This window comes from Sinocyclocheilus grahami, unplaced genomic scaffold (genome assembly GCF_001515645.1).
Source record: "Sinocyclocheilus grahami isolate Dianchi unplaced genomic scaffold, SAMN03320097.WGS_v1.1 scaffold16.1, whole genome shotgun sequence".
Taxonomy (NCBI): domain Eukaryota; kingdom Metazoa; phylum Chordata; class Actinopteri; order Cypriniformes; family Cyprinidae; genus Sinocyclocheilus; species Sinocyclocheilus grahami.
This window is the reverse complement of record NW_015505195.1, coordinates 3,473,228-3,488,375: the sequence shown is the minus strand read 5'-3', so window position 1 is coordinate 3,488,375 and position 15,148 is coordinate 3,473,228. Positions and strand designations below refer to the sequence as shown.

The 15,148-nt window shown below is 37.4% G+C and overlaps 2 protein-coding genes across 3 annotated transcripts in view; one reads left to right on the top strand and one right to left on the bottom strand.

Moving 5' to 3' along the window:
- The window catches only part of LOC107549960 (DNA-binding protein RFX2-like), a 37,740-nt gene extending 33,244 nt beyond the window's left edge, over positions 1-4,496 (top strand). Inside the window, exons 9-15 of the mRNA XM_016231148.1 lie at positions 1,188-1,345; positions 1,461-1,558; positions 2,294-2,443; positions 2,575-2,783; positions 2,950-3,103; positions 4,106-4,148; positions 4,244-4,496. Coding sequence (XP_016086634.1) covers positions 1,188-1,345; positions 1,461-1,558; positions 2,294-2,443; positions 2,575-2,783; positions 2,950-3,103; positions 4,106-4,148; positions 4,244-4,368 — 937 coding nt within the window. The 3' untranslated portion in view covers positions 4,369-4,496. The remainder of the gene's footprint in view (positions 1-1,187; positions 1,346-1,460; positions 1,559-2,293; positions 2,444-2,574; positions 2,784-2,949; positions 3,104-4,105; positions 4,149-4,243) is intronic.
- An 816-nt stretch (positions 4,497-5,312) lies between these two features.
- Positions 5,313-15,148, bottom strand: part of LOC107548880 (F-BAR domain only protein 1-like) — a 40,647-nt gene continuing 30,811 nt past the window's right edge. For both annotated transcript variants that reach the window (XM_016229728.1, XM_016229738.1), the window contains 11 exons: positions 14,383-14,501; positions 13,085-14,047; positions 11,779-11,885; positions 10,944-11,058; positions 10,420-10,531; positions 10,156-10,311; positions 9,937-10,069; positions 8,807-9,003; positions 8,557-8,621; positions 7,389-7,556; positions 5,313-6,502 (listed from right to left, as the gene is read on the bottom strand). In XM_016229728.1, coding sequence (XP_016085214.1) covers positions 6,474-6,502; positions 7,389-7,556; positions 8,557-8,621; positions 8,807-9,003; positions 9,937-10,069; positions 10,156-10,311; positions 10,420-10,531; positions 10,944-11,058; positions 11,779-11,885; positions 13,085-14,047; positions 14,383-14,501 — 2,164 coding nt within the window. In that variant the 3' untranslated portion in view covers positions 5,313-6,473. The remainder of the gene's footprint in view (positions 6,503-7,388; positions 7,557-8,556; positions 8,622-8,806; positions 9,004-9,936; positions 10,070-10,155; positions 10,312-10,419; positions 10,532-10,943; positions 11,059-11,778; positions 11,886-13,084; positions 14,048-14,382; positions 14,502-15,148) is intronic.

The following is a 15,148-nucleotide window of genomic DNA, read 5'->3' as shown; positions in this document are numbered from 1 at the left end:
AATCCATTGCTAATACGAGATTTGAAAAGGGAGGGAAAAAAAGTTAGGCAAAAGACGGGATCGAACCCGGGTCGAGCGTGTCAAAAAGCCAAAGGCACACTTTTATCCATCTGCGCCACTGAAGCTGATATTTCACAGCCACTTTTAACTAAATGTAAATAGACACCCCGTATTTTTTATTTCATAGTAAGGGCAATTCATACAATACATTTAAACTGAGCTACTTTAATACCATCTCCGAACTTTCTACCAGGACTCTGCTGTTCTTCGGCTGGTTCTTCCTGTATATGTTGATTGACAGATGTCTCGTCCAGTCAGCGGTGAGTAATCCCAACCAATGGCGCTGTCTCAAACTATACCTACCTCTTCCAGTTTGTCTGATTTGTCGTTGTGTTTTCTGACTTGTTAATTTGTTTTCGGATTTGTCGTTGTGCTTTCTGACTTGTTATAATGTTTTCTGAATTGTTGTTGTGTTTTCTGACTTGTTATTTTGTTTTTTAGACTTGCATTTGCGTTTGTAATTTGTTATTTTGTTTTCAGAATTGTGATTTGTTTAGCACTTCTCGGCCACCGTAAATATTTCCTAAGCTACACTATCGTTCAAAAGTTTGGTAAAAATGTTTAAATTTTTTTGTGTGAAAATTTCTCTTATGCTTGCCAAAGCTACATTTCTTAATCAAAACAACAGTAAAAACCATAGTATTGTGAAATATTGTTACAATTTTTAAAAGCTGTTTTGTATTTGAATATATTTTAAAATGTAATTTATCCCTGAAATGCAAAAACTTAATCTTTAGCAGCCATTACTCCTGCCTTCAGTGTCACATTATCCTTCAGAAATCATTCTAATTTTATGCTGATTTGGCACTCAAGTAACTTTTTTTTCTGAAACAATTTGATTTAGGATTCTTTGATGACTAGAAAGTTCAAAAGAAGAGCATTTATTTGAAATAGAAATCTTTTGTAACATTACAAATGTCTTTTATTCTTTGTCTATAGATGTCTTATAAATGTCTATACTTTAATAATGATAATCTGTTATTTTAAAAGATTGATTGGAAAAATGGAACCCGTTTATGTATTTTTATTTGTAATCAAATAAAGTAAGTGTAGCTGTTTATGTACATTTGGCACTCAGATCTCTCTGGATTTCTGTCTGAATAAATGTGTGTTTGTATATTGTGCAGTGAAGAGGATGTGGAGGACATCAGAGGATTCCCCAGAGAGAAGCTGATCGCTCTGTGTAAATATGAACCAATCAAACAGTGGATGAGGAGCTGTGATCACATCCTGTATCAGGCACTGGTAGAGATCCTCATCCCTGATGTACTGCGGCCTGTTCCAAGTTAGTATTTATACTTATGCACACACTTACTGTGACCTGTTCCTTGGTCAGTGTTGCTGCTGGACTGTAAGCAGAATGTTTGAGTGCATGACTGATGGGAAATGTGATCCTGCAGGCACCCTCACTCAAGCTATCAGAAACTTCGCAAAGAGTCTGGAGGGGTGGCTGACCTCAGCCATGAGTGACTTCCCACAGGAGATTGTCCGCACTAAGGTATGTGTGTGTTTCTGAACGGAGACAATTTGCTGAAAATTCTCCAAATCAGACACAATTCTAAGAAAGCAGGAGTTTCTAAGAATTCTAAGAAACCCCAAAAATTCTGAAAAATTTATATTTTTCTAAAATTCTATAATAATTATACTCCATACATGCTTCTTTTTTTTCAAATGTGAATTAAGCAATACGGTAAAAACTGTTGTTAAAATATATTAAAATTTTAAATAATACAAATATAAAATGACCTTTATTCCTGTGACAGCAAAGCTGAATTTTCAGCAGCCATTACTCCAGTTTTCAGTGTCACATGATCCTTCAGAAATCATTCTAATATGCTGACTTGATAATAATAAGAAATGTTACTTGAGCACCAATGTTGAAAACAATTGTGCTACTTAATATTTTTGTGGAAGCTGTGCTGTTTTTTTTCTTCAGGATTTTTTGATGTATAGAAAAGTCAAAATAACTGCTTTTTTGTAACAGAACACTTGTTACGCTATAAATGTCTTTACTGTCACTTTTGATCAAGTTAATGCAAATGATTAATTTCTTTCCAAAAAATGTCCAGATCTTTGAATGGTAGTGTATATTAAATACGTTGTTAGGTTAACGTTTATGTTTATGTGCTTTAGAGGTGAATGGTGTACCCTTGGTGAGTCTTACCATACAGGATGTGAGGATTAGATATTTTTGTGTGTTAATGCTCATAATGTTTTGCTGTCATTTGCACAGGCTGCAGTAGTGAGTGCGTTTGCGCAGACCCTGCGCCGCTACACCTCTCTGAATCACCTGGCCCAGGCAGCACGAGCCGTCCTGCAGAACACGTCCCAGATCAACCAGATGCTCAGCGACCTCAACAGAGTGGACTTTGCTAACGTACAGGTCTGTCTCTCTCATCACACCCCGTCTCTGAATGCCGAAACCACTTTGACCTCCTGTCTCAGGTTCATGGATGTTAGGTGTAAGGTGTGTGTTGCTGCTCGGCTCACTCGGTGTGTGTTTGTTTGGCACAGGAGCAGGCGTCCTGGGTGTGTCAGTGTGACGAGAGTGTCGTCCAGCGTTTGGAGCAAGACTTTAAGGTGACCCTCCAGGAGCAGAGCTCTCTGGATCAGTGGGCCGCCTGGCTGGATAACGTTGTCAACCAAGTGCTGAAACCCTATGAGGGCAGTACTAGCTTCCCCCGCGCCGCACGCCAGTTCCTGCTCAAGTGGTCCTTCTACAGGTACAAGGCTCTCTAGAATAATGCGGTATTTCCAGTGCATTTATTTCAGTTCAGTTTCATGAACTGATCTTCTGAAGAGAGTTGATTGAAAGCAGCACTTTAATCTGTCTTCTTTAAGTGTGGTTGTGCTAGTTTGTAATGAAACTCTCCGTTGCCCTGGTTTCAGCTCCATGGTGATCAGAGATCTGACTCTGCGCTCGGCTGCCAGCTTCGGCTCCTTCCACCTCATCCGTCTGCTTTATGATGAATACATGTTCTATTTGGTAGAACACCGTGTTGCCATGGCAACCGGAGAAACGCCCATCGCTGTCATGGGGGAGGTGAGGAGATCTGGCTGCTTTACAGTTTCATATTTCTGATGCTTCACGCTTGCGTTTTGAAAATAAAATATTGCGGGCCTGAAAAGTGTTTTCAGGGATTTTAATTAAATAACAATATCCAAGAGCATATATACATGTGTCAGCAGAGTGTTTTTCTGAAATGTCCTTCTCAAATTATGTATTGTGTTTAATAGCATGGGGTGGAAATTACATTTCAAACTTTTCTGGGATAAAATGACTAAATACTTTTGCTGAGGCTAGTATCTCAGCTAGCATTTAACATATACTAAGTGCAGAAAATTACATATTTACAATAGATATTTTCACTATATACATACAGTGATTAAAATAATAATAATAATATTTATTATTGTCTATCTATCCATCCATCAGTTTATACAATTAATTTTAATAAGAATACAATAAATAATAATTATTAATAATTGATCATTATTATTTGTTATGTTAATTATATACACCCATCCTAATAATGATATTAATAATATAACATTTTAATAATTTAATATATATATATATAATGTATATGATAGTTAATATTAATATATCTATCTACATACTAATAATGATCATTTTTTTAAAGAAATTAATAATGTAATAATTAAAATTAATAATCATTTATATTATATTATTCTCTCTCTATATATATATAATAAAATTAATCATTACTAATAATTAATTATTATTGTTATATAATTAATTAAAAACAAATTCTGCTCACAAGTGATATTTACCTTACACTTTTGTCTTCCTGGTTATGAGGTACACTAACTTTTGGTAAAATTGTTGCTTGTGTTGGAAATGATTTGTTTAAACATTAATAATTTTCAAACAATGAATATTGAATTGATTTAACTTTTGTTTAGATCATCATTATTTATACTAAATAGTTTCTAAAATGTAATTAAATATGAAAATCCAACATACAATAAAAGTATGAGGTTTGGTTTTTCATTTTTAATGTTGCCGTCTTCACATTTTCAGTTCAGTGACCTCAGCTCCATGATGCCATCACTTATGGAGAAAGGTAGCGATTTTGATGCCAACCCAAACTTAAGTTTCTGTCTCATTTTGAAGGTTCCTCTGCTCTGTATCCAACCTCCTTCTCTTTTCCTCTCCCAGATGCCTCATTCTCAGACGATCTGGCCAGTGATGGAGACATGTCGAGGATGAGCGAGAGGAGCATGAGCGAGCCGGCGGTGAAGAGCGAGCGAATCGAGATCAGTCCCTCCCTGCAGGAGATCTAATCAGCCTCACCCCTGACCACCGCAGACCCAGCCGGACCACCTCAAAAAGCTGCCGGTGGCAAAGATAACACTCATCTGTGAGGTTTTTCTTTATCTTGAGGGTACATAGGTCTGCTTAGGGTCAGTGTGTGTGTGTGTCTCTCTCTCGCCTTTAGGTTTTCTGCGACTGTGAAACAAGAACGTGCTGGTTTTGTGATGTTTTTGTCATGTGCCATAGTCTTCTTTCAGTGCCTTAGACGAGAAAAGAAACACTAGAGCAGAACTGTCTTTCTCTTTGATTTTCTCTTGTTCTGTCATTCTCTCGGCCGTGCCTCTAACCACAGAATGAATGTATCGTCTCAGAACCTCAGATGTCTAAAGCACCTTTTAAAGATGGTCACATCTTTAGACTTTCTGCCTCGGCCGTTTCTTTGCGGTTCCTCAGGCGTAGATGCAACCTGCTGACCCCAAAGTCTTTTCAATGCCGAAATGGACGGAGAACGCTCCATTCTAGCCGTTTTGTAGATAAACCCCGGCCATATGAGATGCCTAGTCTATACCTCAACTGTTTTTAGTTCTAATGAATTAATGTCTAACTTTTATTACATTTTATAAAAATCACTATAAGAGATTATTCGACTCGGTTTGGTCTGATCGGTTGCCCTGAAAGCGCCCCGTTCTCGTTCGAAAGCTTTGGGATGTACATACGCCTACTGTATTGATGGATATTGTTCTGTTTTAAATGAACCCAAGCAGAGCAGGTCCTATCAAAACTGGTTTGTGAAACGTTTTGGTCTAGTTTTGTAGTTCTTGGTTGTTAAAAAGAGCCTAGTTGATATATTGAACGTACCTGTGTGTGAGGCCTTCTGAAGTAACTGGAAGTGAGTGTGCACTCACTCAACAGGTTATGTGAATAGTTTTCATGTCGTTTTTATTAAAAACGAACATACAAGTTTTTTTTTATTATTGATTAAAATCACTTCCTATACATATTTAAGTAGATATTGTGTAAATGTAATTACAAAAAAAAAGAAAGTAAAAGCTATATAATAGCTAAAAGCTTTTTCTAGAAGATGTAGAAAACCCAAAATAGACACATAACAGAATATGCAGATTCTTACAGATACGCCTCATCACCTGGTGCTGTACATCTGATGTTTTAGTTTTCACGCTTGTAATGGAAACGATGTGCCCACTTAGCTGACGTAAAGCTGGAAATATTTTCAGGAGATATGTCGTTTTCAGGTTGGGATCTTTACTGGTGCCTGGTAGCGGCCCGTAATGGGCACCCTACATGTCCCTCTGATATTTACAAAGATAAACTTCATTTCTACTAGCTTTGTGTTTGTTTCTGAGAAGTGATTGGCAGAGGTTTTCTCACTGTGGTTGATTGTGAGTGTCAGGCTCTGTACTTTAACGCCTGTCATGTTCTTTGCCTGTTGTGTGCTTTTGGGAAGGGAATTTGCTCAGTGTATTTTTATTTTATTTTTTTTAATGCTGTTTTAAAGCTTCTGGCTAAGGATTATTTTTATGGAAGTAAATGCAATTCTTCTCACTATATTGATACCTTATTTTTGTGTCTTTTAAACAAATCTTTATTTAGCCTCAACCGCTTAGTTCCGACTGTATTTTGTACTGGTAAAAAGTGTAATAAATTTGTGTAAACCACTTTTGTCTCCGATGCTTGCAGTGTAATTGACACACATGGACTTATTTTTCATATTAAACCTTTCTTGAATACTCAACATGCATACATTCTGTAAATATCAGAACTTTATATCCATTGTACGTTCATACTTATTCATTCACAAATTTGCACTAAAAATGAACAGAAATATATCCAGTTCTTCAAACTTGAAATAAATGTGTGGCTTGTGCACCAAACAAAGAATTCTATACAGATAAAAGTAGAGGCTGGTTGTGGTCCCTAATTCCAGTGCATACTTGTCCTAGAGCAATGCATCATGGGTATTACTAGCGGTTTCCCACACATCACACTGTGTATATATATATACAACATGATCTCTCCTCTTCAGGCCTGTAGCACGTGGACAGTTCCAGCAGCTCAGGGGGGTTAAAAAGTGCAAACTTTGTGCCTCTGGTAGTGAAGCAGTCACCATCACCGCTCATAAAGAACAGCCAGCCATGTATTTTCCTGTAAAACAATACAGATGAATGTCAGATCTATGATATCATGCTGTTATCATTATATCTGTCTCGAGTTGCTATTTCAAGAAAAAAGCATTTTAAAATCATACCATTAATCATACATCATTACATTATCAAACTATATATATATATATATATATATAATATATAATATTTCAGCTAGTAGCAACATTTCTTATTTTAGTTTAACTTGTACTAGAATATTTAAAACTGAAATAAAAATAAATACTATTTAGACACAAACTACTAAAAATCACAAAACAACAAAATTACTAAAACCTTCAAATGAAACCAGAAAATAGAAAAATAAAAGCAGATTTAAAATATTAATAAAAACTAATAGTATCTCAATGATACTAAAATAACACATATGATTAGGTGAATGTCAAGCTAAACGGTCTTATTTCAAAAATAGATGCTATCAGAAACCTATATAATCATATTCCTGCTGATATTTTTTGCAATTTACACTTGAATGGCTAAAATATTCGCATTTATGCATTTGACAGATGCTTTTATTCAAACTGACACTATTCAAAACAATTTCATAAGTTCATGCATTAACTGGGACTTGAAACATGTTATGTTTGTTATGAAAAAAAACGTTATGTAAGTTCTGCCATAAAATAGATTTTTAGAAAAGCTTAGCTTGTTGCACAATGGTAACACTAACATGGACAAACAAAATCACAAACTTAAAAGTGCAGGAGGGACCAGAGCTATATATTTACTAGAAAATCAGAATTGGACCAGAAAGCAACCATCTAGAGGACTTCCTAGCAACCACCTGGTAACAAGATATCCAACAGAATAAACATTTCTGAACTGAAAAGAGCTGCTTATGAGAGACAAAAAGTAGGTCTGGCTCCCACCTGTGGCAAACCTCTTCTTCACCAGGGACATGCGGTAGCGGCTGCCCACCAGCTTCACGTCCAGGCCTGCGAGAGAAGCTCCCGATCCCACAAACTGCACAGCCAGGCTCGGGGGAGGACCGCGGGGCACCTCCAGGCACTGCCAACTGGCGCACAACGTGCCAGACCCTGAGACCCAGAAACACACACACATTCACAGAGTCACAGCTGCTCTTGGGTTCACGCCACATATGTGCGAGAATAAACATAAATGTTGAAATAAAAGAGCATCTTAGAACATCCTAATGGTGCCCATATTTTAATATGTTGCTTCCAAAATGTACACAGCACTCCCATGATGCTCTGTCAGATCATATGTATTCATAAGTTTGTTTCTTGGCCTCTTGCTCTGAGCAGCCTCTCTTCCACCCACTTCCACTGAAAACATCTTGTGTCATTACAGTGATCTAAACGCAGATGTACCAACGCTAAACTATATATAGTGCAATGCTTTCTTCTCTCTCTCTTAAGAAAATCAATATTTGTTAAGATATTTAGTTCTTCCATTTTATATCACTGTTGCTTGAAAAGTTCTAAAATGAAACTTTTAAAATGAAAAATCTGTCATTATTTACATTATTTCAAGCCCATGTGCTTTTTTGGTGGAACTCTAAAGAATCCCTATTTTTTTTAATTAGTATTCAATCTAAAATCAAATTACAACTGTATGCTGCAATTAAATCAAATAAGGCACAGGTTAGACCATGTTGTTGTATATGTGCATTCATTGTTTGCCTTGGGAGTGGGTTTAAATTAAATATATAGAAATATTGAAAAAAAAAACAAAGACTAATAAAAATGACAAGCAGATAAAATGTCTAAATTAATTATATCAATATTAATAAATACTATTTTAGTATATACACAATAATAATACATAATAACACTGTTTCGTATACAGTGTATAAGCTGTATAGAGCATGTTTTTTTTGGTCCTCTTTAGAGCTTGGCAGTCATTGGTTACCATTAACAGAATGACACGAAAATGTTCCTTTTATGGAAAAAAATAATGCTATTCATATTTGGAATGACATCAGGGTGGGAAACAATTTTCTTCCCTTAAACATGAATCATGAATAAGCGATAACAAAAAGAAAGGTGAGGATGAACAGGAGGTGGCAGCAGTGACCTTTGCTGTGATTTGTCGGAGAGAGGTTGGACAATTTCCATAGGAGTCGTCTTTCCTCTGCGTTCCTGTGAAACAAACAAACAAACTTGAATCTAAAAATCTATCATCATATATTCACTTCATTTTCTCTTTTGTTTACATCTCTAAAGGCAACCACCTAAACATCAATTGTCTTTTCTTGGAAACTCCTCATACTGTGTTATTAATGTAAGTGATTCACCACACCCTCCAGTCACACACTGCTTCTCACCAGGATGCGGGCGGCTGGCACTGCAGGTCGGTGGCCGTGTGATCGAGGGGCAGCAGCACTTGTACAGAGGTCAGCTGGTTGGCGGGGGCGGTTGCGGGACAGCAGTGGTAATCCAGAGACACACGGGTCACTGTTCCACTGCGCTGACACTCGGCGGACAACAGGAGGGGCGCACGACCCGGATCCTGAGAGGACACCTAGGGCAGAGTTCATTCAAAAAAAGCTCAGATCAAAAAAAAACTTTTTCTTATTTCTATGTCAACCTTAAAAGGAATAGTCTGAGTTCAATGCAAGTTAAGTTCAGTCAGCAGAATTTGTTGCATAAAGTTGATTAACAAAAAATTTAGACTTTCTCATTTTCTTTCCTGATTGAAATCAAGGTTACAGTGAGGCACTAATAATCTAATAGTCATTTTTGGGGGGATTTTAAAGCAGAAATGTGAAACTATTTTATACAAGCACTTACACTGTTTATATAATTTTATACACTGTTATAATTTGATACGAGTACTTTTACTTCGGGGGTTGGTAAGATTTTTTTATGTTTTTGAAAGAGGTCTCTTAATGTATGCTCACCATATTTATATGATCAAAATACAATAAAACAGCAATTTTGTGAAATAATTAAATATATATATTTTTAAATATTTTAAAATGTTCTTGTGATGTCAAAGCTGAATTTTCATCATCATTACTCCAGTCTTGTGTCACATGATCCTTCAGAAATCATTCTAATATGCCGATTTAGTGCTCAAGAAATATTTATTATCAATGTTGAAAACAGTTGTAGTGCTTAATATTTTTGTGGAAACCATGATACATTTCTTTGATGAACAGAAAGTTTTTTTGTAACAATGTAGAAGTCGTCAATATTAATCAATTTAATTACTTTCTTTTTAAAAATCTAAACCCAAACTTTGGAACGGCAGCGTACATTAATTCTTCGGTTAAAACATCGATATTATTTCAGCTGTTTAAATAATCATTTTTATAATCGTTTTAGGGTTTATGTCATCACAGCAACTAAAACAATTAAGCTTAACTTGTACTGAACACGGAATATTCCTTTAGGTATCAATAAAGCAGGTCATATTGTAATTCAAGCACTCATTAGGTTTGTGTTGACTGACCTGGTATTTTAGCAGAGCCACATTGTAATAGGAGGCCTGTGGGTTCAGCTCTGCCTCTCTCTGCAGGTGGAGCGTCAAGGCCGGCATGTTAAACCAGAAATCCTTGGTGTCCGGGTCACTCTGTGTCGGATCGCTGCAGGTACAAAGACCAAAGATGCTGTCAACAGAACTTGAATTAAACCCAGTGCAGGTCAGTTTTAGTGTTTAAGGGCATCATACCTGTAGAGTAACTTCTGGTTGGGTAAGAAGTGGTCCACTCGAGAGATGTTCACCAATCTGAAGCTTAATACTGGTGCGTTGGGGTTGGCGGTGAAAATGCGGATGATGCCAGCAGGAAAGGACATAGTGAGGTCACCGGTGATCTTAACCAGACAGCTGAAACCCAAACACACAAAAGGTTGGACAGCTAATCACTTTAAGTTGGAGCTACAGTGTGATAAAAGGCTTTGTCCTCCAGATGGGGTGATAGAAGCTCGGACGGACCAGTTGTGTTCTCCTCCTTTGAAGTAGGCATTGATGTACTCCGTGATGGCTGCAGCTACAGGCCAAGACTCCTGAGTACTCAGAGAAATGGGACTGGGCCCTCGGGACAAACCTGCAGGATCACAATTCAACATTACATTTAGAAATGTCCACAAAGATTTCAAACATAATTTTCAATAGAACATAAAACTTGTGACATATTTAACTTCATAACTTGGTTTGCCACTGTCGGTTCTGGGATTATGTGGAACAGTGGATAAATAAATGAATCAGCAATTGAATACCAAATAGGACTTCCTCTATATTAGATACATGCCCATGGGCTATCAGACAAAATCAGCCACGGCAAAACCGTGATGAGGACATTTCCTGACAGTCCCCTCCATAAATGTGCATGTGCATGTCTATATTAGATTAGCATAATAAAATTACAGCAAAGCTCCTAAGGCTGTTTCTCAGTGTAATATATGATTAAGTTCTGTGATAATGTGGGTGATTAGGGAAATAGAGGTGCCTCGGGTCACCTCGGGCTGGGCTGGGAACACGGTTCTGCACCCCCCATTCGCTGGGGCTGGAGGAGGATGAAGAGGTGAGGGGAGGACTGGGTTTAGGCAACGGAGACGAGCACAGGGACCTAGACTGAGACACACCACAGAAAAAGGGCCAAAATCAAAATTCTGAACTGGATTTACAGTACTTTCTGCAGTGTGCTACAGTGTACAATGGGATATGAAACTAAAGTATACAGTATAACATTCTTAATTTAAACATTTACAATATTTGATCATTTTTTGATTTTTTTTATAATTTATATATTTTTTTACAATTATCATACATGCAGATTTTTACCTCATATTAATTGGAAGACTACACGGGATAAATATTTTGTAATTTTTAAATACATTTTTCACACCACAGGACTATTTAAGTGAACAGTAGAAAAGCATAAATAAAAATAGACAGATAGATATATAGATAGATAGATCATAGATAGTTCATGTCCATGTTATCTGTTCACTCTCTATTTCTCCTTTCTACTGTGTGTGGATGGAAAACAAATGTTTTTGGGCTGAACAAACCACCAGAGGCCTGTTTCTATGTCCTGTAATATTATTTGTTACCTTACAGTATAAAACAATTAAAAGCTTGAAGTGGAATCTCAAGAGGGGTGTTAATTTAGAGCTGAAGTCAAGGGAGCAATTTGAATGACCACATGAGAGAAACTGCATCTCATAAAACAAGAGACAAATGAAAGAGGCTGCAGCAGAGCCCGATTAAGGGATTTGTTTATATGGTTTTAAAGAAGCTTAAGTGTGCTGATTGGATAGTTGGTGTAATAAAAGTCTGTGGAACATTTACCCGCTCACAGCCACTGAGCCTGCCTGCAGAGCGCTTGGGCCGAACCGACCGAGGGGGAGCCAATGCCAGACGCTCAGTGCTGTCCTGCCTGAAACCATGCTGGGAAACTGAGAGAGAGAGAGACAAGAGGGAAAATAAAGAACCCAAATATGAAAATTCTGTCATCATTTATTCACCCTCATGTCATACCAAACACAATTGACTTTATTCCATGGAACAAAACAATTTGAACAATATCTTGGCCACTTTTTTCAATATAATAAATGTGAAAGAGCACCATAAAAATGGTCTATATGACTTGTATGCTATTTTCCAAGACTTTAGAAAATTCACTGAAAATCATGACATTTGCCTGATTCATGAGAAAAGCAGAAATGTCTGATTCATAAATACTTGTATTTCTGAGATGGAAACAAATCATTAAATTGCTCTGAATGATTTGTTCACGCATCAAATGTGTGTGTGTGGATTTTGAGTTAACATTGTTAAAACAAATTCACTTCCACTGAAATGTTTGGGGGTCGGTAAGATTTAAAAAAAAAAGAAATCAATACTAAATAAATTAAAGTGATTACTGATTTATTTATTGCGGTTTCCGCAAAAATATTAAGCAGCACAACTGTTTAAAACATTAATAATAATAATAATAATAAACGTTTAAATGTTAAATGTGCGCACCAAATCAGCATATTAGCATGATTTCAGAAGGATCATGTGTCTTTTTGGTCAAATAAATGCAGCCTGGGTAAGCACAGGAAACATATTTGTAAAACATTTATAGAGATCCTACATACATTTTCAGCGGTAGTGTACATGTTTGTTTTTTGTCATCATTAAACAGTGGATCCAAAAAATAATTGGACACTTTTGGGCAAATGAATATCATTGCATTAGATGTAAAATATCAAATTAAGTGGCATCTGCAAACAACACATTTGTTAGATATTTGGCAATTATCTAGGTGTCCTAGCAGAGCAACCACCGGGATTCTTCATCATATTAACTATGACTATGTTTCTCTAATGACTGACAACCAGAAAATGTTTTTGTCTCTATTTTGAGTAAGATATTTATTAATTTAGAATTTGAAAACTAACAAGCTTCTTTTTGAGAAATGTTTTGCTTGAAAGATATGCTTGTGCTGCATTTCTTTAAAAATAAATGCCATTTTTAAGTGAGGGTTAATTGTCTTTACGTATTTTGGGCCAGTGTGTATTGGCATTATATCATGCACTCTGCTCTCTAAATATCAGTATCTGCATCGGCCAATAAAACACCATATTAGTCATACACTAGTCTATAATACCTGGATGTGTGTTAATATCCAGGAAATTCTGGTCCTTGTCTGTAGAGAAGCAGAGGTCCTCCTGTGGCCCAGAATGCCGTGTGAGTGGTGGTCCATTCCTTCGAGGCTCGTCGTGAAAAGATCTCTGTTTTCTGGTGGACTCTTGTGTGACAGTGTTATTTGTAGTGCCTTCACTAAAAGGGTTATGCACTGAGTTCCAGTGCACCAGCTCTTTCTTCGGCTGAGAACTGGGGGCGGGGTTAGGACTGGGCGTCGGTCTATTACTACTGGCTCTGCCTTGTGCAGCCATCTGCGCCGCCAGCGACGATTGGTGCGTTGGACTACCGATCATAGTAATAGCGAAAGGATCATCTGGGGACTCTGGAGGTGGGACGCTACATTCTCTTTTTCTGTCTCGGTCTTTGCGGGAGGAGGATGGGGGAGGGAGGGTTTTAGTGTCATTCAGAGAGATAGAAAAGGGATCGGTGCGGCCTTCCATGCCCCTGCCGTCCCTGGTGGGCCGAGGGGGAGGCGGGGCCCAGGCATCAGGTGGAGGCAGGTTGTCTTTGGGGGCAGAGTGTTCAAAAGCATCCAAGAAGGGGTCTTCTGGAGGAATGTGTTTACAGCTCCACACAGAGGGCTCCAGTTCTGAAGACGGCAGGCTGTGGGAGAAGGCCGGGAAGCTGAAGGTGGTGGGCTCGACGTTGGGTGGGGCCCGTGGAGAACGTAGATTGGAAGGCCAGGCTTTTGTGGGGTCATCCTGTGGAAGAGGAGATCGACCAAGTGAGGGGTCACTGAACGCAGTGAGGAAGGGGTCACAGGATCGGCTCAAGTTTACAGAGTCTTTAGATTGAGACTGAGTGGATGGCCAGGCTGCCCAACCGGTGGGCTCTGGGGAAGCCCCAAGGGGCTGATGGGATGGTGAATCTAGTCCAGAATCCTCCACATTCTCAGGAGAGGATGAATCAGAAGAGAAGGCTGCATCTGTCAAACATGAAGAAAAGTCTATTACTGATCAGAACAGAAATTTCTTTAAAAAGCAACAGACTGATGAGGAAAAGGCTGACTGCAGAAACATAATTCACATTCTACTTTGGTCCATAATTGAATAATTCATGCTTTAATGCCTACACAAGCAGTTCTGACAAAGCGAGTCAATTAATTCTTAGAATATGGTAATACACTCTTTGGCACACATTTGGCTAGTTTAAAGCTTTTAATTCTCAGATTTCTAAAATGCTCTAAGAGAATAACTCGTACAGTCGATTCTCATCTATCACGGTAATGTGGTTGGGGGTGGTGTGCTGCTGGAGATTTACATTCAGATGCAGCAAATGCCTTCTGGAGCTGCTCTCTGCCAGCAAAGCTGTGGGATTTAAAGGCCGACTCCAGAGGAGGTCCAAACAGAGCGTCCGAACCGGATGCTGTGGAACTCAGCCTGCAGAGATGAGAGGAAGGAAACTGAACGGGTGAAGAAGTGAATATAAGAGAAACTGAAGCCATTAAAATGCAGAATTAATAACAGAAATAATAGAAACAATAATTATTTAAATATATATAATAATAATTTAAATCCACACTAGTGTTAAAAGTTTGGGGTCTGTAAATTATTTTTCTTTAAAAGAAATTAATTCCTTTATTGAGCAAGGAAGCACTGGTTCGTGGTTTCCACAAATACATTAATACATAAATCAGCAAAAGTGTTCAACACTGATTATAAAAAAATGTTTCTTGAGCACTAAATCAGCATATTTGAATAATTTCTGAAGGATCATGTGACACTGAAGACTGGAATAATGGCTGCTGAAACTTCAGTTTTGCTATCACAGGAATATTTTAAAATATATTAAAATATAAAAGAGTTATTTTAAATTGTAATGATATTTCACAATATTACTGTTTTACTGTACTTTTGATCAAATAAATGCAGCTTTGGTGAGCATATAAATCTTCTTTCAAAAACATTGAAAACATTACTGGCTGCAAACTTTTGAATGGTAGTGTTTATAATCTAAATTATATAAATAACCTAATAAAGATGATGTACATCTAAATAACATAAATAACCTTTAAAATATTATAATC